The sequence below is a fragment of the Ursus arctos genome, unplaced genomic scaffold (genome assembly GCF_023065955.2).
Source record: "Ursus arctos isolate Adak ecotype North America unplaced genomic scaffold, UrsArc2.0 scaffold_7, whole genome shotgun sequence".
In the NCBI taxonomy this organism is placed as follows: Eukaryota; Metazoa; Chordata; class Mammalia; order Carnivora; family Ursidae; genus Ursus; species Ursus arctos.
In genome coordinates, this window is record NW_026623089.1 from 66,201,606 (window position 1) to 66,222,891 (window position 21,286).

Here is a 21,286-nt window from a genome sequence, read left to right on the forward strand (position 1 = left end):
GAGCACTGAGCACCGCACCAGCGGGGGGATCTGCCTCCCCCCACGTGCCCGGCGAGGGAGACAGCGACCTAATCGTCGTGTGGTGTCTGTACAATCACTGCCGTGCGCTGGGCGCCTCCTGGGTGCCAGGCCCTGGGCTCCACGTGCTTCCGGTGAAATGTTTTCTGTGGCACTTGCAACGGATCTGCTTCGCGAGTGCCGTGCACGAGAGCGGTTTGAGTTTGGGGGTGGGGGTCCGACAGAGGCCACAGCTGGTGCGGGGCCCAGGCCCGGGCGCAGATTTGGGTCGAATCCTAGGGCATGTGGCCCCCGCCCACTGTGTCCTGTTTCTGTTGGTGCCAGGCCGCCTGACAGAGCCACTCAAGTTCTCCCCTCTACTTGGTAAAGGTCAGGTCTTCAGTCTCCTGGAAAGTTCACGACAGCAGGATCTGATCTCATGAACTGCTTTTCTAAAGAGCTTCCAACAGGCTAACATTGAAGAGTGTAGGAGCTTTTCCTTTCCAGAAACATTTTCCTGATTTGGAAAGGATGCTTCTCCAACTTGAAATCTTCACTTAGGGTTAGAAATCCAGGCCGTGCGAGAAATGCCGCCCGGCTGACACAGCCCTGCCTGTGGGAGGAGGGGTACGGGCCAGGGGAGCGGCCTTTTTCTGTTCCTGCTGCCGGAGACAGAATCACCGAGCAAGGGGGTGGGCGGCGGGAGTCGGGGGGCCTGCGGAATTAAGCAGATGATTCTCCCCTTGCTTTCCAGGGTCCCTGACCACCAGGATATAGCTTTTGGGGCCTTGCAGCAGGGAACCAACTGCCTGGACACTTTGGGACATTTTGCTGATGGTGTCGTTGGAGTCTATGAGTGTCACAATGCAGGGGGGAACCAGGTATGTGTGGGGGGTGGGCTCGAGCCCCCGGAAGCCCAGAGAACAGGGAAGGGGCCCTGAGCGTACAGTCCTAGCTGCTGCCTTTCTCCCGTGACCCAGGATGTCTGAGGTAGCACCTGGCTCCAGCTGGTCACCTGCTAGCAGGCAGCCACAGGCTCAGGTGGGACACCCCAGGTCTTGACAGCCGTGTGGAGCCTGCCATCAGCCCCGGGCCAGCCTCTGCTACCACAGCGAGAGGCACAGTGGTTGACGTGACATCTGGCATCTCTCATCAAGACAGGGCTGCAGGGCTGGTGACCTTCATCTCCTCCTCTTCCTCCTCATCTTCCTGCCGCCTCTGTCATCCCTGTGGCGTGTGCTTGTCCCCAGAGCACCTGTTCTGTGTCTGCAGCTGTGTCTGGTCTCCAAGCGTGCTTATCAACACCGGCTCGGTCCCAGCTTAATAGGTGCTTTACCACAGACCCTGTGGTTGCTGCCAAAGTCGTTATTGGTCCCTGCCTGTTAGATAACACTGGCTTAGCTAGAAAATAGTAATGATGATTAGCTTCAGTCTGACACACACACACACACACACACACACACACACACACGCATGCAGAACTTGTCCTAGAAGCATAATACCAGCGCCCCCCCCCCAACCTTCTGTCCTCATTGAAAACAAGACAGAGAAGTGAAGGTGTGTTAGGCCTAACCGTGGCCTCCATGTTCCAGAGGACAACATTCTAGAAAGCAGTTTTCCTATTAGAAAATCATAGGTATTTGGTAAAATGTGGGCTTTGTGCACAAAAAAGTTTGGCTAATGCTAGGTACTCTTGTCTCCTTGAAAATATGCCAAGCTCTCAGAGGACCTACAAGGGGGGTGGTTAACTCAGTGTATCCCAGATTTATTGATTCCAGAACCTTCTGTAACTTGAACTATTTTTAAGAGAGGGCCCTGGCTTGTTTGTAAAGTTGGTGGTTCTGAATCCCCCCAGGGAGTACCTGGGCAGACTGCAATCCCCAAATGCTTTGCCTCCTCTCTTCACTTGCTGACGTCATCTTAGCAGTTGCTTGGACCAGTCTGGACATCCTAAATTAGACAGGGGAGGGGGAGCGGCTTCAGGAGGTGGCCAGGGCTGGCCCAGCATGTGCATGCCACACCCGGGCTCCCAGGGTCTCACCTCTGTCCTCGGAGCACGGCCTCTGGCCCTTGCGCATGCTCCCCAGGGACAGGCTGGGAGCTCTGAGTGAGCACACAGCCAGCCTCCGGGTGGGCCCCCGCTTGTCCTCTTTCACAGGCCCCACAGATGTTAGGAGTCGGCTGGAAGGAGGAGCTATAAGGAGGGAGAGAAGGAGGAGCATAGGAGCGAAGACTTGAGTCCTGCGGAATTTGTTGGGTGGGGACAGGAGGGAGGGAGGGCGCCGTGCCTGCCTGGAGTGTCTCTGTGTCCTTGTCAGCCCTTGCGTCTGGGGCACTGAAATGTGGTTCTACTTCCTGCTGGGGAGGGTGTGGCCTCTGTCCCCCCAAAGCACACAGCACTGGCGGCACGGGGTCACGTGGTGCAGGTCTGACTGCAGGGAACCTTGCAGGGATGAAGCGTGCAGGGGTCTGGGGCTTGGGTGTGAGGTGGGGGGGGCTGAGGGCGCAGGGAGAGGTGGGGTTTTTCTCTGTTTCTGGCCATAGTCGAGTGAAAATGAACTAAAGTGTTGCCTTCCAAAAAGCGAAGCTTTGGGAAGACAGGAAACACAGCGAATGTGATGTCCCCAGAAGCTCGTCTGATCTTCGTCAGCAGGCGGTGCTTCTGGTCTTCGAGGCAGAAACTCAGAAGTGGGGCTAATGCGCATGGCGCTGGTGAAGCCGTCGGTCTGCGCGTTACAGTTCAGGGGAGGTGTGGACCCGAGTTAGATAGCATCTGTATCGTGAGACTGTGAGTCCAAGCGGGCCTCACCCCGTCCCCCATTTAATCACCGGGGTTCCCTCGGTCCCATCTGCCATGTTCTGATGATTCAGCGACCATCATGGGGTCACCCCCGTGTATGTCAGCAGCTCTGCTGGGCAGTGAGAAGCCTGACTCTGTAGGACGGTTGTGTTTGAAAAGTACGTAGGGCGCTGTTACTGAAGGCTTTCCCATTGCTCTCCACGCTGTCCTCGCCGGTCTCAGGTGCCAGCTTCTGTCCTGAGCTCTGTGCTTAGCTCTTGCTCACTCAGCATGGCCTCGGGGTTGGATGGCACCCTCTATCCCACAGCCGGTAACAAAAGCTGGTGGCCGCTGGGCAGCAATGGTCACCGCCGCCTGTGACAGCTGGTGGCTGTGGCTCTGGATCCCCGGATCCTGCTGGCAAGCTGGTCTCTGAGCCCACGAGTACTGCCCTGCAAGCCCGTGGGAAGCTGACCGTCCTGGCCTGCCCGGCGCATTGCGGCTTTACACCTGTCTCCCGCACAGTTTTTCGTAGCTCCCCCTTTTCGTCTCAAAGGTGACCTGGGTATAGCCCCCATATTTATAGGCAGTGGAGCTCATTGATGACGAGCTGCTCTCAGGATGCCATTTTGGAGGGAGGAGGAGATTGGGACGGTGTAGGAGGCCACCCAGAGGCAGCTACTCCCAGCTGTGTGCACAGGTGACAGTGCTGGGCCGTGGCCCCGCCAGACTTGGGCTGTCCCAGTGCTCTGCTCGGGGCTATCGTGAAAAGCAGACACCATGGCCTGTGCAGAGCACTCCGTTCCTTCTTTTGTTCCTTTTGCTATTGCGAGACCCACCGTTGCTGTTCTCACACGGGGGCGGGGGAGCTTTCCCACCTCCCAGTGCATATCTGCTGAGTGCCCACTGCGCCAGCTGCTGCATGCTCAGGGATCCTGGACAGAAGGACACGGCCCTGCCTACCCGGGGAGCAGGTTTCTACTTGCTCTGAGCCCTGCTCCCATGGTTTTGTGCTGGAATCGCCCCAAGAGCTCTTCAGAAATTCCGATGCCAGGTCCCCTGTCCAGAAATCCCGATTTCATAGGCCTGGGGTCGCAGAGCATTGGGGTTTGTGAACGTTCCGGAAGTGGGCGATTCTAAACGAGCAAGTGCACAGCGAGGGTTTTCTAGCAGGGGAGGCCACCCCAGTGGGTGACGGGCAGTATGACCGCGTGGCATACCTTCACCACACAGCGGGGAGCACCTTCCTCCGTGGACCAGCTGCGGCCCAGAGAGCTGCCTCCTAGGTCAGCACCACCCGCCGGTGCTCTGTGTGCCCCATCCAGTACAGTGCGCACCCGCCCCATGGGCCACCGATCACTCAGGTGTAGCTAGTGTGACTGAGGATGTCAGGTGTTCGCACACTTGGCTCAGTCAAGGTGGACAGTGGCCACCATGTTGGGGAGCGCGGTTCCGGAGGCGGCAGGAGGCCAGGGCTCATGCTCGCTGCTCGCAGACGTTCCAGCTCGTAACCCTCCTGTGAGTAAGTCCCGTCCGAACGGATGGGAAGTGATGCTTGTTCGAGTGCTGTGCCACATGGGTGAGAAATGAGAGGGTAAATAACATTTCCTAACTGCGAATAGGGCCCCATGCTCTGGACGAGTACGGTTTTTTATCTGGTTTCTGGCTGAGCCTCAGCAGACATACAGGAAATAGGAAAATTAATGGCCGTGCTTTTTTAAGAGTGGCAGCTCAAAAAAGCAATTCTTAAATATTTATGAACTTTATTTTACAAATTCAGATCATTGAAATGCAACAGAAGAACAGAGTGGCAGCCAGCTCCGTTGTTTGCACAGCTGAATTAGTTTTTCTGGAATTCACTGTAAAGTCTGCTTTAAAATAATTAAGCATACAATAGCAAGACAGTTGTAGAAACATTCGTACATGAGCTTTCACTGGGTACCTGCAGCCCTTCCAACATCTTTTCAACACCTGCTTCTAAGAAGCATCTAGAATCTTACCCACGAGTGGGGGCGGGTTGTTGCCATTAAGTCACACGAGCCTCACCGGAGGCGTGATGCGTATCTGAATGAAAGGCGGGGTGCATGCGCTCCTTCCTGGGACCTTTTGCCGCCCTGACGTATAGGTCACGCTGAGTGCCCGTTGGCGCCTCGGATGTACCGGCTCTGGAGGGACAGCGTCATGGAAGGTTGGCATCGACCCTCAGGGGCGGCGTGGGGCCCTTCCCAGAGAATGCAGAGCTCCCCACCAGGAGCTGCCAGTGGGGACAGATGGGGACGGGGCTCCGTGCTCTCAAGTTTGAGAGACGCTAAGGAAAACAGTCCAAGCCTGTCTGCTATGCTCAGTCTTCCAGAGCCTTGAAGAGCCTGTCTGTGGCTTTGCAGAAAGAAACGTGGCCCAAACTCACTATTTCCCAAACTTATTTGACCTGAAACTAACTTTTCATAGAATCCCTCATGGAGCACACTTTGAGAAACACTCATTAAAAGGTGAGAACATTGAAGCCAAGGCGAAGGAGGGGACTGCCTCCCTGCTAGGGGAAAAGGAAGCTGCGAACAGGCTAGGGGGCTTCTCCAGTTCCTAGATGGGCTGCCCGTCCAGGGCAGACCGTCTGGTTCAAGGTGACCGAGGTACTGAATAGTGAGACTTCTTTAAAAAATAATTTATTCCCTCCCTTACCTCTGTCCCCTGAGAACAGAAAAAAAAAAAGAAAAAGAATTTCTTCATAGCACTTAATAGCGCCTAAAGTTACATAATACGTTTATTTGTGGGTGAGGCATTCTCCCTGCGAGGTCGGGGCCTTGCCTGTCTGTTAACCGCTGTGGGCTGGGCCCTGGGACAGCACCTGAGGCATTGCAGGGCGCCATGGACATCACTGGAATGGAAGGACGGCTGAGTCGTATCTACCCAGCTTTCCTGGGCAGATAGCAGAAAGGGATCCAGTGGTAGGGAGTGTGTCCCAGTGGAATTCTGAGTTGGAAGACACCTGGCTGCTTCTGGATCCTGGGGGCTCACTTGGGTATTTATGCCTTTGAGAGGGTCAGGTACTAGAGTGAAGGTCGGAAGCTACCTCCCCTGTCCCATCCGTGGCCCCACCCAGAACCTTCTGCCTGCCCCCCCCCAATCCATCTTCATTCCCTAGCTTCCTGCTCTTTTAGACCGTATTTAGCACTTCGCATAAATGGTTGTGCTCTCAGCCCTTAAGGGGTGTGTGTGTGTGTTTCTATTCGTAAAAATCATGAGCAAGTTATTTTAGCACCCTCTGGCTCAGTTTTCCCCTCTGTAAAATGGGGGTAGTAACAGCCTCTCACGGGGCATAGTGGTGCCCAGCACACAGTAGGCGGCTGATGTCAGCGTGAGGGGTGTGTGTGTAAATACACAGATCCATCCCTAGGGATCTCAACCTCCGTGAGCATCAGCAAATCAACTCACTGCTCAGCAGTGAGACTACACACTGCGTATTTTACTTAAATGGGCCATGTATAATTTATCATTTTCACACATTATAATCCACATTCGTAAAGGCTCTTTCCAAACCCCACCTGCAGGGGGGCAAAATAACGCAGGCAGAAAAGTCGACCCTGAACTGTCCACCCTGTGGGAGCCACGCTCCAGCTCACCTTTTGTGGTAGAAAGCCGGGTGTGGCGCTCAGGTTTGCGCCCGGGGCTAAAGTGGTTCTTACTGTATCTTAGTTACTCGTGTTCTCAAAGCCCTCCAGTCACGTGAGTCATTGAACTTGGTGCTGCGCTGGGAGGGCCCCCCCCCCCCCCCGCCCCGGCACCCGCAGGTGGAGATGTGCCCTTCTGCAAGAAGTCCTGTGTCAGCCCTGAGTTGGCTCAGGGCTCGGAATCTCTGCTTGGCAGCGTGACCGTTGCCCTCTCGGGCCGGTCACTTCACAGCCCTGGGGGGGGCGCGGCCCTGACCTCCAGTGTTGTGTTCCAGGAATGGGCCTTGACGAAGGAGAAGTCGGTGAAGCACATGGACTTGTGCCTGACGGTGGTGGACCGGGCGCCCGGCTCTGTCATAAAGCTGCAGGGCTGCCGAGAGAACGACACCAGACAGGTAGGGCGCCCCTGCCCCTCTGCCCCCCCCACACACACACACAGCCTTGACCGTAGCGCAGCTTAATCACGTCCAGCTGCCATGTCGGGCCTGGGCTCCTGCTGGCCGCCGTCTCCGGCCGAGCTGGAGCTCCTGGCGGGCAGCCAGCACTCCGTGCATCCCATGCTGGGTGGACGTGGGATCCGGACGTTCGTGCTGGGAAGGCTGTTTTGCTGCCCCTGTGCACCGGCTCTGGCAGCGTGCCTTCCGTCCTCTCCCCCTGCAGGAGGCTCCACCATGACTCCGCCCATCCCAGGGTGTGTCTTTCCGTATCTTCTTTTTTTGTAAACATGTATTCGTTTGTTTATTTTAAAGACAGAGCGTAAGCAGGGGGAGGGGCAGAGGGAGACTCCCAAGCAGACTCCCCGCTGAGCTTGCAGCCCAGTCATGGGCTCAATCCCACGACACAGACACAGAGATCGTGACCCAAGCCGAAGTCATGAGTCAGAGGCCCAATTGACCAAGCCACCCAGGCACCCCCTTCCATACCTTCTTGATTGATCTGTTTATATCTGTGCCTGACCCTCCAGCCAGACTGGAAAGGAAGGGGCCACGTTTCTATGTTCAGCTCCTACGAAGGTCTGTGAGCACCTTCTCCAGGCTGGGCGCCGCAGTAGGGTCCCCAGCACCGACTGTGCCGGGCAGGTAAGCAGTGAAGCGTCTTTGTAGCAGCCGCTTGCACGTGGGCCTCCTGAAAGCACTTGTCTGGTGACGCCGGCGAACGCGGGGGAGAGGCGGGTGCTGCTGGCGGTGCGCGTGTACGTCCGCGTGCAGGGCGTGATACCTGGAGCCCCATCAGCTCTGCCTCATCAGACCCCCGCGTGCAGAGGCACACCGGCTCGCGGCTTCTCCACGGAAGCGGGAGCACAGGGCAGGCCAAGCAGGCGTGCGGCGGTGACCAGCCACGCCCGGCGGGGAACTCGGCCCAGGCGCAGAGCCCCCTGAGAAGTTAGCAAAACACTGACCCCCAAATAAGTACTAGAAAAGAAAGCCAGGTCCATAACCGTGTCACCAAAGGGAGGCGTTTGCATTGTTTCATTCTGATGTGCTGATAAGCCCACAGCCCTGAAGGAAAGACCTATCAACACCTCTGTTTCTTCAGCCAGCGTCTGATGTAGCTTACTTCTGATGACGTTCTCATTCTTCCCATGCCACCGGATATTTCAAAGAAAAATTCCATATTCTTATTCGTTAAATATTTTTCTTTTTAAATTTACAAAAGTGCTAAATGAGTAAGTTCAAGTGGGTGAGACCTTATACACACACACTCCCTCTTTCTCAAGCCCCTATGTGCATATATTACTTTTTCCAGACAGTTCGGATAGTTTTTCCCTTCTCTGACATACTCCCTGGTGGTCACTTGGAGGCGAGCCCTTTCTTGAGCCATGGGGGAGTGACTCGTGTCAGAAAGAGAATTGCAGCCACAAAAGGACCTTCCATTGTGCCAGCGAGTGGAGCATTGGCTTGTCTTTGTACAGTCCCTTTTTATGAGATAGATGGGTGTAGGGAAACTGAGGCACAGAGCCTACCAGAGCCAGGAGCCTGAGTGGGCTTCTAGTCCAAGACGGATTTCACAGAAGGGGAGGCTGAGACCCAGAGGGTCAGCACCTCCTCTCCAGTGTCACCTGGGAGGACCGAGGCCGGGACCAGTTCCCTGGCTTAGATCTCAGTTGTCAGGAAAATGCTTGCATCTGTCCATCCCTGGCCTGCTCACGGGGTGCCCCTTGTCTCCTACACTGCGGAACCCCAGCCCGGTTTCCGGTAGACACTCAATGTCTGGAGGAGTTCAGTAGGAGCTTGCCTTATTTCCAGAACTGACAGGTATTCCCGGTGCCATCCCAGTTCTTGGGAGGCATAATGGACACCCCCAAGAGGCTCACACCACGGGATGGAAATGTCCCAAGACTTCACCCAGTGCGGAGCCGTGTGGGGGCTGTTTCGGTAGAGCCTCGATGGCCCAGAAATCTGACCCATGGTTCTGGGCTGAAGATTCTACCTTCCAGAGACAGAGCTGGAGTTTGGTTATTTTTTTTAAACGACCTTCCCCGTTTAGCTGAGGCTTTGACACCTGACAGGCAGAGCCCCTCCAGAGAAGGGAATCAGATTCCATTCATTCCACATTCTCTGTCAAGGCTGATTCCTGGCCACTCAGAGCCACGCAGGGCTGTCAGCAGTGCATACACACTTTACATGACAATGGAGGAAACCAGCATGAGGAAAGACTGACAGCCAGGGAGCCAGAAAGGAGGCAATGATGGGCAGGCAGCCGCAACCTCCCCACGCTCATCTGATTGCCCTGAATTTCACTGTTGGCAGAAACTCCAGGTTAGCGGGCAGCGGGAATGAGTATCATAGAGTCCTTACGAGAACATCCCAGCATCCTGTTCTCCCTGTGCAGAAGGCTGATTCTTGGGGTGCCGGGTTCCTCTCTGCCTCTCTCTGCCTCTGTCCCCACCCCATCCATTTGCCCTTTGAGAGGACCCTCCTCAGCTCATTTTATCTCGAAGCTGCACTGTCTTGCCAGTTGGGCTATTTGGTTTCCAGGCATGTCTGTGTGTCCGTGTTGTGTGTGCGTTTGCAGAGTCAGAGGGGAAGGGGAGGCAGGAGGAAGAGAATTCAATTCCATGGTGTCAAAGGGATTTGCAAAAATACTTACGGAAAGGAGCTTTAGTGCACACAGTGTAAAAAATTAATTAGAATCACAGACTATATTAATGAAGGGAAAGCTTTTGGGAGAAAAAAGTGTGATAGTTTTTTTTCTTTTAAAGAACAAACATTTTTACATGGGGGTAAACAACAGGGTGAGGGGCCTCAGACTTCCTTTAGGCTAGGATGTGGGCTTTGTTTTCTTTCTGGTTTGGTTGATTGATTAGTTAGCTGATTGGTGAGTTGGTTGGTTGACTGGTTTCGCGATTGAGTTTGGTTAGCTAGTTGGTTGAGGTTGGTAGGTTGGTTGATGGGTTTGGTCTTGGTGGGGGAGGGTCTGCACACTCAAATAAGGAGACATTACACCCTGTGCTTTACAAGAGTCACATTTGGAACTCAGCAAATATTGCTTGGTCCCTGCCATGCAGAGCACTGGGGGCCCTCAGAGTGGCTGAGACAGGTTTCTCACACCCACCAAGGAGCTCACAGACTAGTCGAGAAAACAGTCTAGAAACGGGTTCCTCAACATGATATTCTGTCCACTCAGGCATCTCTTTCCCTCTCGTTTGACCTGACACCGTTCCCCTGGTCTAACTGAGCCGAAGGCCCTAAGTGGGAGCGTGGAGGTGCCCAAGCCATGGCCTCCAAGCCAGGCTGCCTTCCAGTAGGATGGGGGTCTCTGAGCTGGCTCAGCTTCCTGGGGCTCCTTCCTTGAGGTGAAATAGCACCAGATGCGCCCTTCTTGTGGACGAACGCACATTCCCTACGGGAGACTCCCTACCTCAAGTCCTTGCGTTCATGACCGAGGATGGGCAGGTGCCCAGAGCACTGGTGCTTGGATGAGGGGACAGCCAAAGGAGCGAAGGGGTGAGGCAGGACACTCGGCCCCTAGCAGGCCCAGAAAGGAGGTTTTGAGTTGCAAACTGAGACAGAAAGCATAGGTTTCTTTCCTGGACGCTCAGCTGCCCCAGGGGCTGCTTTGTCTTGGGGCGTTTGGTAACTCCTCCATTATGATCAGAGATCCCCCCACACTGAAACAAAGACTTGGTGGTTTGGTTTTTAGCAGAGCTGAAGACCCTGCGGACGGCTCTGTGTCCTCCTGTTTTGTGTGTGCTGGGATTGTAAGGCGCTCTCCTGTCTCCTGCAGAAATGGGAGCAGATCGAGGGCAACTCCAAGCTGCGGCACGTGGGCAGCAACCTGTGCCTGGACAGCCGCACGGCCAAGAACGGGGGCCTGAGTGTGGAGGTGTGCGGCCCTGCCCTGTCCCAGCAGTGGAAGTTCACGCTCAACCTGCAGCAGTAGGAGAGCCCGCGAGGCCGCACCGGCCCGGCCCCCACGCCGGCCGGCTGAGTTTGGTGATCACGTTATCAATTATGTTTCTTGAACCTTCTGCGAAACTATATACCTCAGTATTCCATCATGGTCTGAACGTCGGAGAACTCGTGCAAGGCACGGGGCCTGGGTGGACAGCGAAGAGGCCAGGAAAGAGAACCACGCTCCTCGTCCCACAGGAGGCGGCCAGGCCCCCTTTCCGAGGCCGCGGCCGCCCGCACCCCCAGCAACCCCTGGGACGGCCAAGTCGCGGCCCCAACGCGGACCGGTGGGGGGCAGGGAGGGCGGAAGGGGTGTCGTTGCTACGTCACCGTGAGGAGAACTCTTTGGAAATCTCCATTTTTGATCCCATCGAAATCACGTCTGGTTTCCACGACACCGAACCCAGTCATTTTGCAGGTTTACGTCGTATTCCCCTGTCCCTGCTCCTCTGTTCCCAGCTGTCTTCCCAGCACAGACCCCCTCTTCCACGTGATGTTCTTGCTCTATTTGAATATGAACTTTTCTATGGTGGGACAGTAAATATAAATATATATAAAGAGAGAATGTACGGTCAGTTCCCTATGGTTTCTGTAGGTTGTCCTCATCTTGTCAATTCCCCACAAAGCAGTTAGTTCACGGCCGTAAGGAAGAGGGACGGGGCCCTTCGGGGCCGGGCCTCTGTTGCCCCCTGGACCCTGTCGGTGAGCAGGTGCTACGGGGGCTGCGGCCGAGCCCCAAGAGGCGAGCGGTGCCGCGGTCCCCCGACTCCGGCCTCGGCCCGGGCCCCTCCGCTGGCTGCAGCTTGGGACTCGCTGCTAAGTGTCGGATCCACCTGCTGTGCCCTTGGTGTCTGGAAACCCGGATGGGTGACTTACTTTGACAAACGTTGCTTTGGGTCTTTTTTAATTAATTTTTTTTTCTCTTAGGGAAAAAAACAAAAAACAAAAACCCAGCCTCACAGTTCCCAGTAAGCGACGGTAGGAAGCTGTCCTGGGCTGGCATTGGGCGAATAGTGAGTGTCCCGTGAGCTGGTCCCTGGGCTCTGGAATCCAGCCTGCCCACACTGTCCCTCCCAGGCCCAGGTGCCCGCTTTTTGGTCCTGGGGCATTGGGTCAAGAATTAGGAGAGGTGGAAGTCACCCAGTGCCCGATCAGATGACATGGAGCATCGTGGGCACAAAACAGGAGGCATGTGCATTAGGAAGCAGATGTCAGTATAACCACAAGCCAGTTAGGAAATAGAAGTCGTGACAGGAAGAGATGCCCAGGAATGTCCCTGCAGAGCCCCCCTTGCCTTTGCAGTGGCCCCACATACCGTACCAGGGCAGCCCCCAGCCCCCTACAGAATGGCCCCTGGGTCATTCTCGTGGCCACACCCTCCTTCCTTCTCCCCTCCCGAACACCTGCCGGATCTCAGAGAGGCTGGCCCTTCCCAGGCCACCCGCGGCGGCTGCTGCGTGGTGGGATGTGCATCAGAAATGCACATCCTGGGGCCCCTTAGGGGTGGGCCTGGGAGGTCACAGAGGGAGAAGTGGCTGCTGAAGATTCTGCTGGGTTGACATTCTGGGAAGTGCCACTCTCTTCCCCGCCCCCCTTTTCTTCTAGGAAAGGGGACACTACTGGTTTTTCTTCCTTCACTGCAAAAGACCCGCATGTGTTTGCTCCAGGTCACCAGGGTCAGGCATAGAGGCGTGGCTAAGGGACTGTCCTCTGCCCCACAACTAGATGTCCCTTCTGTGGACAGGGAGGCCATAGCTGGATCACCTCTGCACACGTGTGTCTTCAGGGGCTGGTCTTGACTACAGGGAGGCCTCGGGGAGAGGGCCAGGTATCTGTGCAAGGCTGTTGATCACAGGTGGGGCAGGAACCAGACTCAGCCCGAGCCCCTGGGTCCCATCTTAGACCCTGTCACCTGTGAGCCATTGCCAGTGTTCGCAAAAAATACCCCATGGCTAGGAAACAGATTTGGCTTTAAGGCAAAGCAAATTCGAGTCAGGTTCTTGACGAATCCTTCCCCCGCACACCCCCAGCCCACCCAGAATTCTCATGGACCTTGTACCATCGGAACAGGCCCACCAGCCCCTTCTGGGGTCATGCCGTCCCTGAGTGGCAGAGGTGGGGCTGGGAGGGCTCTCTGGAGGCGAGCTATGTTTACAAGACAACAGCGTGCCAAGGTGACTTCCTGTGGTGGCATTACTTCTTAGTCATCGGGCGACCCTGCCCTCTCCTGTTTCTGTAAGTACACACTCTTTCCCAAGAGCCCTTTGAGCACAGCCTGGTGAAGGTAGTTGTCCTGTCTGTGGCGGTCTTTCCCACGTCGTCATCAAAGCTAAAATGATGGTCTCTGTGAGTATGTTTTGCAAATTCAAAATATAGTTTGGTAATTTTTTTTCCAGTTGATTTTTAAGAAGAACTGCTGTACAGAGCTTGTACTTTTTCCATTTTATAGATGGAAACCATCCTTGAAAATTGTTTAACTTAAATAAAGAGAAGATACTTTATAGATATCGCTCTCTGGCGGTGGCTGCCATCATTCTTGCCCTTCACTGGAGGTTGGCGACAAGCGTTGGGGGACTGGGGAGACGGTCTGTCTACTCTGGGGGCCCTGCTCAGTGACCATTTCTTTTTTCTTTCTTTTTTTTTTTTTTTAAAGATTTTATTTATTTATTTGACAGAGAGAGACACAGCCAGCGAGAGAGGGAACACAAGCAGGGGGAGTGGGAGAGGAGGAAGCAAGTTCCCAGAAGAGCAGGGAGCCTGATGCGGGGCTCGATCCCAGGACCCTGGGACCACGCCCTGAGCCGAAGGCAGACGCTTAATGCCTGAGCCACCCAGGCGCCCCATCAGTGACCATTTCTTATCACACTTTGAAAAAGTGTTCACTTTCAGCTGTTGTGCCCTCGTGCTGTGTGACACTAACCATTATCATTTGTGCAGTGTTTGTCATGGGCCAGGCACTGAGCCAAGCCCTGAACGTGTCTCGCCATAACCTGTGAGACAGTGCCACAGGCTGCCTTTCACAGCTGGCCGAGAGGCTGCTGCTGGAAGCCCTGAACGTCCTCAAGGTCACGGGCTAACCTGCTCAAGGTCACGCCACTCCCGAGTCCACCCTGGGTGCTCAGAGCCTGCACGCCAAACTGCGGTGGGGGTGGGGAGGCAAATATTTTCACAGCTTTTATGGTATTTAAAATCCAGATTCTTGTTTACCAGTTATCGGAGGCTCCCCAGTGCCATCCGAGGCCGGCTGAGGGCCTTCCCCATCATCCTCAGCCTTGTAACATGCCTACCTTCGAAAAACCCCACAGGTGCATCAGGAAAACAACTGCCATGGCCTGTTCTTTATCTGGCAGTTTGGATGGGGATTGGGCGCTGGGAGGGGGATACTGAACAGGCTGGCCCAGATGAGGTTTTTCAAATGTTCCAGAGACCACATTTCTGTGTCCTCTTTCCCCATTATCTGAGACGATCAAAAACCCAGTTCTCCTGCCATCTGAGAAACAGAGAGCTCTTAGCATAATTGTGCAGTGTCCCTCAGAGACACTCAGTGTCCCTTTAGAAATGTGTGTGTGTGTGTGTGTGTGTGTGTGTGTGTGTGTGTGGTTCCTGCGTTGGTGTCAGGGAAGAGTTTATTCATTCGGTATTTATTGAGAAACTGTGTGGTCCTGACCATCCTGAGGACCTAGCAGGGGAGGAAAGGTTCAAGGCCAAGCAACGGGACAGGGTGCTGTGCAGGTCCGGGTGGGGGCTTCGCAGAGACGCAACTCGGTAGTGGAGTCGGGTGTGGAGGGAGTTTCTGCGGCTTCAGGGGGACGGGAGCTCTCAGGATCAGATTTGCAAAATTTATTTATAACAAAGTTTGTAACCTGACGCAGCAGTACCCACCACCGTTTTAAAAAATATTCAGCCAAGAAAAATAAAATCTCTTCTCATGCTCTTTTCTGTCCATGGACCTACCTAAAAGAAAAAAAGAAAACTCTTTTGAGACCAGTTTATTGCCATTCGTAACCAGTTTACCAGTAATACAACGTGTACGTATTTGATTTTCTGTATTATACTTGCTGCAAACGATACACATCGGTTCCAAAATACTGTAGGACTGGAGGGTCCCAAAGCAGGAATGAGAGATGGCTTGGCAGCCCCTGCCTGAACCCCTGGGGGCCAGGACCCAGGGTGCCAGCACTGGGACAGGGCTGCCGAACAGACCACTGTGGGCCTCACCCCAGGTTACCCCCGCGGGGAGCCAGACTTTGAACCAGGCCTTGAATGCAGTTATGAGAACAAAGACTGCCTCAAAAAGGCACAGGCCTCCTCAGTGCTGCGTGGAGAACTGTCTGGGGGAGGGGGTCACCATCCGAGGCCGACACGTGAGACCTCAGCAGGCCAGGCTCCACTGGCGCGTTTACAGAAATGAGCTGTCATGTTGCTCTCAAACTGCAGAAGATTCTCTGTTGGAGCACTTGGAGCTGAACGTGAGAAATCTCAATTACGTGCAGTTTAAATTAAAAGAGACATTTACTGTCTTGTATAACAAGGAATCCAAAGGTGACAGGGTTCCAGGTCCATCCTGGGGCTTGACATGGTCGGGAACAAAAACGAAAGACTTTCTGCCTGACCACCCCTGCCTCCACCCCTTCCGCCCAGGCTCTTGCTCCTGGCTTTCTCCCCTCCCTCCCTCCCTCCCTCCCTCTCTCCCTCCCTTCCTTCCTCTCCCTTCCTCTCCCTCCCCTCCTGTCTGCCTTGCCTTGCCTTCCTTCCTTTCTCCCTTCTCTTTTCCTTTCCTTCTTCTCCTTGGAGAAGACTCTCACTGCACCCTCACTGAGCAGTGGCTTCTGGGTCTTCTGATGTCTGCTGGCAACGTGGGGTTTCTTCTGAGGTTTTCAAATGAATAAAACACATGGCCTGGGTTACAGAGACGACTAATTAGACTGAGACACAATTATCAAAATATTTTTATAATATGTGCTTCCCAATGCATTAAATAACAAGGCCTCCTATCTAATAGCTACTGTGATTTCAAAGTCGTGACGAGCGTGAGCAGCGTTTTGAAAAATCTGCAATAATTAATGTAATATGAAAATATCTGTGATCTTTTTTTTTTTTAAACTGGTAACAGAGTTCCCAGTTTTATATTCAGTTGGAGGTTTGTGAAAATAATGATGTCATTTTTTTCCCATCAAAGTTCCTGGATCCCCTGGATTCTAAGAACCTTGGTGTGGATGACATCTGTGAGCTACGTCTGTGATCTCGGACCATCCCTCAGCTCAGGGGGTCTGTCTCCTTGCTGCAGCGTCAGCTGGAAATGGCCTGGGAGGCAGAGCGAAGCGGAGGGGAGTCTGACATTGACCCCAGACCTCAGCTCCCACCCCGATTCTGAAGGCCAAGTGGGAAGAGGAGCCCCTTGGGGACTGCCTTGTGGGAACCACACACCCTAAGACTCCTAGTCACTGACTTTGCATTTCTCTTGAGAAATAACAGCTAGTAAATGCCTTGGGCAGTGGGCGAGGGAGCCCAGGAGGAGCTGCAGGGGAACCACCAAGTGCTCAGAACACCCAACCACCCGCTGAACCCATGACATGTGGGCTATAAGGGGCCTGGGATTTTCTGACCAACCTCTCTGCATATTGGAGCCACATGGGAAATACAGGGAGAAGATTGCCCAGTGAGCAAGGAGCCGGAAAAAGGACTTGGTAAAAGTGCTCCTGATAAGAGAGATGGAGGTGTTTCCTGACTGCCACGAGCCTGGCCTCATCCAGGACCCCGTCATGTCCAGGCCCACCTTGTGTGGACTGCAGCTCTGGACGTGCATGCGTGCTGCCCACCGGCCTCCACGGAGCTCCTCAGCACGGCCTGCGGGGGAGTGGGGTGGGAAGGGGCAGAGCGAATCAACGGTCCAGCACCGCTGTTGGGTGCCATGCGGGACCGAAGTTTAAGGATAGGGAGTAAGGCTTGAGAAGCAAGAAAGGCAAGAGGAAGGACGTACTGGGGGTGACCCCAAGACCCTGGCTGTGACTTGCCAGACCCTGGAATAAGTGCCCTGCCCTCCAAGTCACCTCTAATCTTCCCAGCCCACAGAACAGCTGTTACCCCATTTCACCGTCGGGGAAACTGAGACTCCTAGAAGCCAAGCCTTTGTCCAGTTTACTCGCACAGCACACAGAAAAGCACCAGTGCCACATCCGTCCTCGTCCTCGCCCCATGGGGGGCGGCCAGGAGCCCCGAAGGGAAGGGTGGGGGGGGGTCGGAGGCTGGTTAAGGGGGAGCGCAGAGCCCAGGGGCAGAGCTGCAGTGGGGTAGGGCGGTGGACAGAGGGGTCTGGGGGAGCAGAGGGCAGGTGACTGGTGCTGGTGGGAAAGGCTGTCGATGCCCCCCCTCCCCGAGGCCTGGCAGAGGGACAATTCCAGAAGGCTCAGGGGACTTCGCGTGAGTGAAAGGTGAGGCCTTGGGAGTTGAGAGGTGGCGCTTCCACATTGGTAGATGTGGTGTTTCCACATTTAACCAGGTCTGTGAAACGGGCACAGCTGACTAGCCTCACAGGGTGGTCGTCAGGAAGAGGTAAGACGGGAAGAGCGCCTCCCTCCTGGGCCGGGGCTGCAGCTGCCACAAGCCATTGTGGCCTCTCCTGCAGGCTCGTGGGCATGTGTGGGCCCCAGAGGGAGGGGGGACCGGAAACGGGGAACCGAGGCCATCCGCATTAGAGACTCTGAGCTCCCAGGGAAGGTTACTGTGTGGGCAAGAAAGTGCGCGGTGTCGGGCCGCCATCACACATCCCGGAAGTCACGCCACAGGCCTCAGGAGAGGGACAGCTAAGCGCCTCTCGATTTTTTGTTTAAGATTGTATTTCTTTATTTGAGAGATCTTCTTTCTCTATTTGAAAGAGAGAGAGAGCATGCACAGGGGGGAGGGGCAGAGGGAGAGAGAATCTCAAGCAGACTCCCCGCTGACTGGGGCTCCATCTCACGACCCTGAGATCATGACCCGAGCCAAAATCAAGAGTTGGACGCTTAACCAACTGTGCCACCCAGGTGCCCGTACCCCTCGATTTTAAGTGTTCCCCTCCCCACAGCCACGTGCCAGGAGCGAGGCTCGGTGAGAGCTTAGCCCACGTCTCTCCGTTAGGGGGCAACAGCAGCTCGAAGGGCTGGCAGGACACAGCTGCAGAGTGACGTCACTACACCACATGGGTCAGCTCTGAGGAGGTGGTAAACAGTGGTTAAGGCTCGTTATGGAGCCTCAGTTATGTTCCCCCCACCCCCCAAAAATTCATGTTGAGTCCTAACCCCCAGTACCTCAGGATGTGACTCTATTTGGAAATAAAGGTTTTTAAACAGATGAAGAAGTTAAAATGGGCTCTTGGGGTGGGCTCCAATCCAATATGACTAGTGTCCTTATAAGAAGAGGACATTAGGACACAGATGCACGTAAGGAAGACCAGACGAAGACACAGGGAGAAGATGGCCATCTGCACAGCGAGGAGGGAGGCCTCTGAAGGAGCCAACCATGCCAGCACCCTGCTCTCTGACTCTGAGCTTCCAGAATTACGAGGAGATAAATTTCTGTTCATAAGCACCATCTATGGGACCTTCCTTGGCTGACCTAGCGAAATAATGCAGCTTTTGGTACCAGGACATGGGTCGCTATATAATAAATACCTAAAACGTATGAAAGTGGCTTCAGAACTAGATAATGTGTAGAAGCTGGAAGAGATTCGAGGAGAATGTTAGGAAAAGCCTAGATTGCCTTGAAGAAACTGTTGGTAGAAATATAGACGTGAAAGACAATTCTCTTGAGGGCTCCTCGAGAAAAGAAGAGAGGTGCATGTAGCAACACAAATGGCGGTGAAGGTGCTCCCGACGAGTTCCCCGCCCCCCACGTGAGGGACCAGTAATTGGAAACCGCAGGAAGGCAGTCCTCATCAGAAAGTGGCCATGAACTTGGCTGAAGTGTGTTCTAGTGTTTTCTGGACAGCAGAACTCGTGAGTGGCCAGCTTGCTGCATCGCTGGGGAGGTTTCCAAGCAAATGATGGGAGGCACAGCCTGGTTTTCTCCTTGCTACCTGTAGTCAAATGCGAGAGAAGAGAGACAAATCGAAAAAGAAATCAGAACTTGAAGAGTTGGAAGTTCTCAGCCTGTCTACACTCAAAAAATGAGAAAGAGATTATGTGTGTCCCTTAAGGATCTGGTCGGCCATCTCCACAGAAGCCGGGAATAGAAACGGCCTTATCCGGGAAAGATCCGTCAAGAGCCTCCCGTCTGACGGCTTGGACCCATCAGACCCATCTCAAGTGTTGTAGGAATTTTACAGCAGCAGAGATGCCAGCTTAGACCGAGGGGACCAGAGAGAGCACAAAACGAAGGAAGGCTGCTGGGCCTCTGGGATTCTATAGGACAGCCCAGCAGAGCCATCGAGCTGGGAGCACAGCACGCCTTATCCGCCAGGCAGGACAAGAATGACGCGGAAGGCAGTCCGGAGGTCACAGGGCTGAGAGTCAGGGCCACCATCCTGGCTGGCCCGGAAGGCAGAGCATGGAGCCAAAGAGAATTAACCTTGAGCTTAAAATCTAATGGAATTTGCCCTGGCAGCTTTCAGACTAGCTTGGGACTATCACCCCTTTCTTCTTTCCAGTGTCTCCCTTTGGGACTGGGGATGTCTATCCTGTGCCTGACCCACCATATTTTGGAAGTAGATGGCTAAGTGCGAGAGCACGTGGCTTGGGGGTCCCCGGCAGACCAGGTCCAGCTGCTCACCGCTGACCAAATCCAAAGGCAGAGACACAAGAAATCCAAAGAGGGTGAAACAAGAAAGGGATTTATTTCAGTGAGGCCAACACCGAGAAGACAGCGCACCAGTGTCTCAAAGACTGTGTCCCGAGCAGTGCAAATACTTGTGAGTTTCTATCAGGAGAACGCGGGACCGAGGTCGGTGGGTCCATGCAGTGGGGCGTGAAGGTCAGGTCCCTCGCGGTCTTGCAGTCAGTCACTCGGGCTCTCGCTGGCTCAGGGCAGCCCCGCCTGCTCCGGGGGTGGCTTCCACTCCCAGCACGGGATGCTTTCGCCCGTGTTAAGAGACAAGCTGGGAGGAATTTACTTAGTACAGCTGAGGTCAAAATGGAGGTGGTTGAAGTCCTCTTTCAACTTGCTGTCTGGTGTGAGGCCACAGTTTGAGATGGTCGAGAACAATCTTACCTCTACTCTCACCTGTATCAGCTTTATGTTTAGATGAGCTTTTGGACCTTATAGTTAATGCTGGAATGGGGCTGTTGGGATGGGGTGAATGTACTTTGCATATAAGAAGGACATAAGTTTGGGGGGTCATAAAGCAGAGTGTGATATCCCTCCCCAAAGTGAATTGCCTCCCCCCCCCCATTTATTTGTTGCGGTGCTAACTCCCAGCACATCAGAATGTGACTGTGTTTGGAAACACGGTCTTGAGACACGTCATTAGGGTTAAATGAGGTCATTGGGGGGAGGGGCCTGATCCAATGGGACTGGTGTCCTTGTAAGGAGATCGGGACACACACGCACACAGAGGGAACATGATGGCCATCTACTAGCCCACAAGAGGCCTCAGAAGGAACTAACACCTTGATCCCTGGGAATCCGTGATCTGAGGCTTTTAGCTTCTAGAATTGTGAGAAAATAAATTTCTGTTGCTTCAGCCCCTCACTGTGTGGTACTTAGTACTCGCTGCGGCCCTGTAAACTCATACAAAGGCTGGTGTCCTCAGGAATCCCCAGATCCCCACGCACAGCTGGGCTCAGCCTCCTGCCAGCTCCAAACCAGATGTGCAGAGAGAGCACGCGGGAGCACATCCCCAGGGCTGGCCTTCACAGGACAGGGCCTCAGAGGTCACATCAGACGGCGAGCTTCCCAGCATCCCAGACCTCCTTCCAGCACTCCTACCCCGGGGCTCGGGCACCAGCTGGGGGCGTGAGTAGGCTGCCGGTTAGTCCGGTGAGAGCTCCCATTTACTGAGTGCCCGCAGTTGGCCAGAGACCGTGCTCGCTGCTCTCCGAATGGTCTCGTCCAGAGGTCACTTCCAGCTTTGCACCCGGTGCGCAAAGTGGGGCTTCGACAGACACGGCTGGTGGTGAGCAGAACCAAGTCGCAAACCTTGCGGCATATTGCAATTCCTTTGGGAGCTGAAAGACAACCCCAAAGCAGGGACCCACACCAACCCTAGAGCGATGGGGCTATGCTGCAGAGTGTCTGCGATGCTCCCCGGGGGAGCTGAAGCACAGCCAGGCCATGAACCAGACCCAGGGCTTCTCCAGCTTCATGCCTTGGGATCACCGGGGGAGGGGCTCGTGGGAATGGATTCCTGCACCCACCTCCAGAATTTCCAATTCCGGAGATCTGGGGTGGGGCCTGAAAATTGATGTTTCTAGGGAGCTCCCAAGGGACACGGAGGCCTCTGGTCCAGAGAGCGCACTTGAAGGAACAAAGCACTT

The 21,286-nt window shown here is 54.6% G+C and overlaps 1 protein-coding gene across 1 annotated transcript in view; it reads left to right on the forward strand.

Moving 5' to 3' along the window:
- GALNT2 (polypeptide N-acetylgalactosaminyltransferase 2) overlaps positions 1-13,345 on the forward strand; it is a 184,386-nt gene extending 171,041 nt beyond the window's left edge. The window contains exons 14-16 of the mRNA XM_044386074.3: positions 752-878; positions 6,720-6,839; positions 10,672-13,345. Of these exons, the coding sequence (XP_044242009.1) occupies positions 752-878; positions 6,720-6,839; positions 10,672-10,827 (403 nt within the window). The 3' untranslated portion in view covers positions 10,828-13,345. The remainder of the gene's footprint in view (positions 1-751; positions 879-6,719; positions 6,840-10,671) is intronic.
- Positions 13,346-21,286: the final 7,941 nt, after the last annotated feature.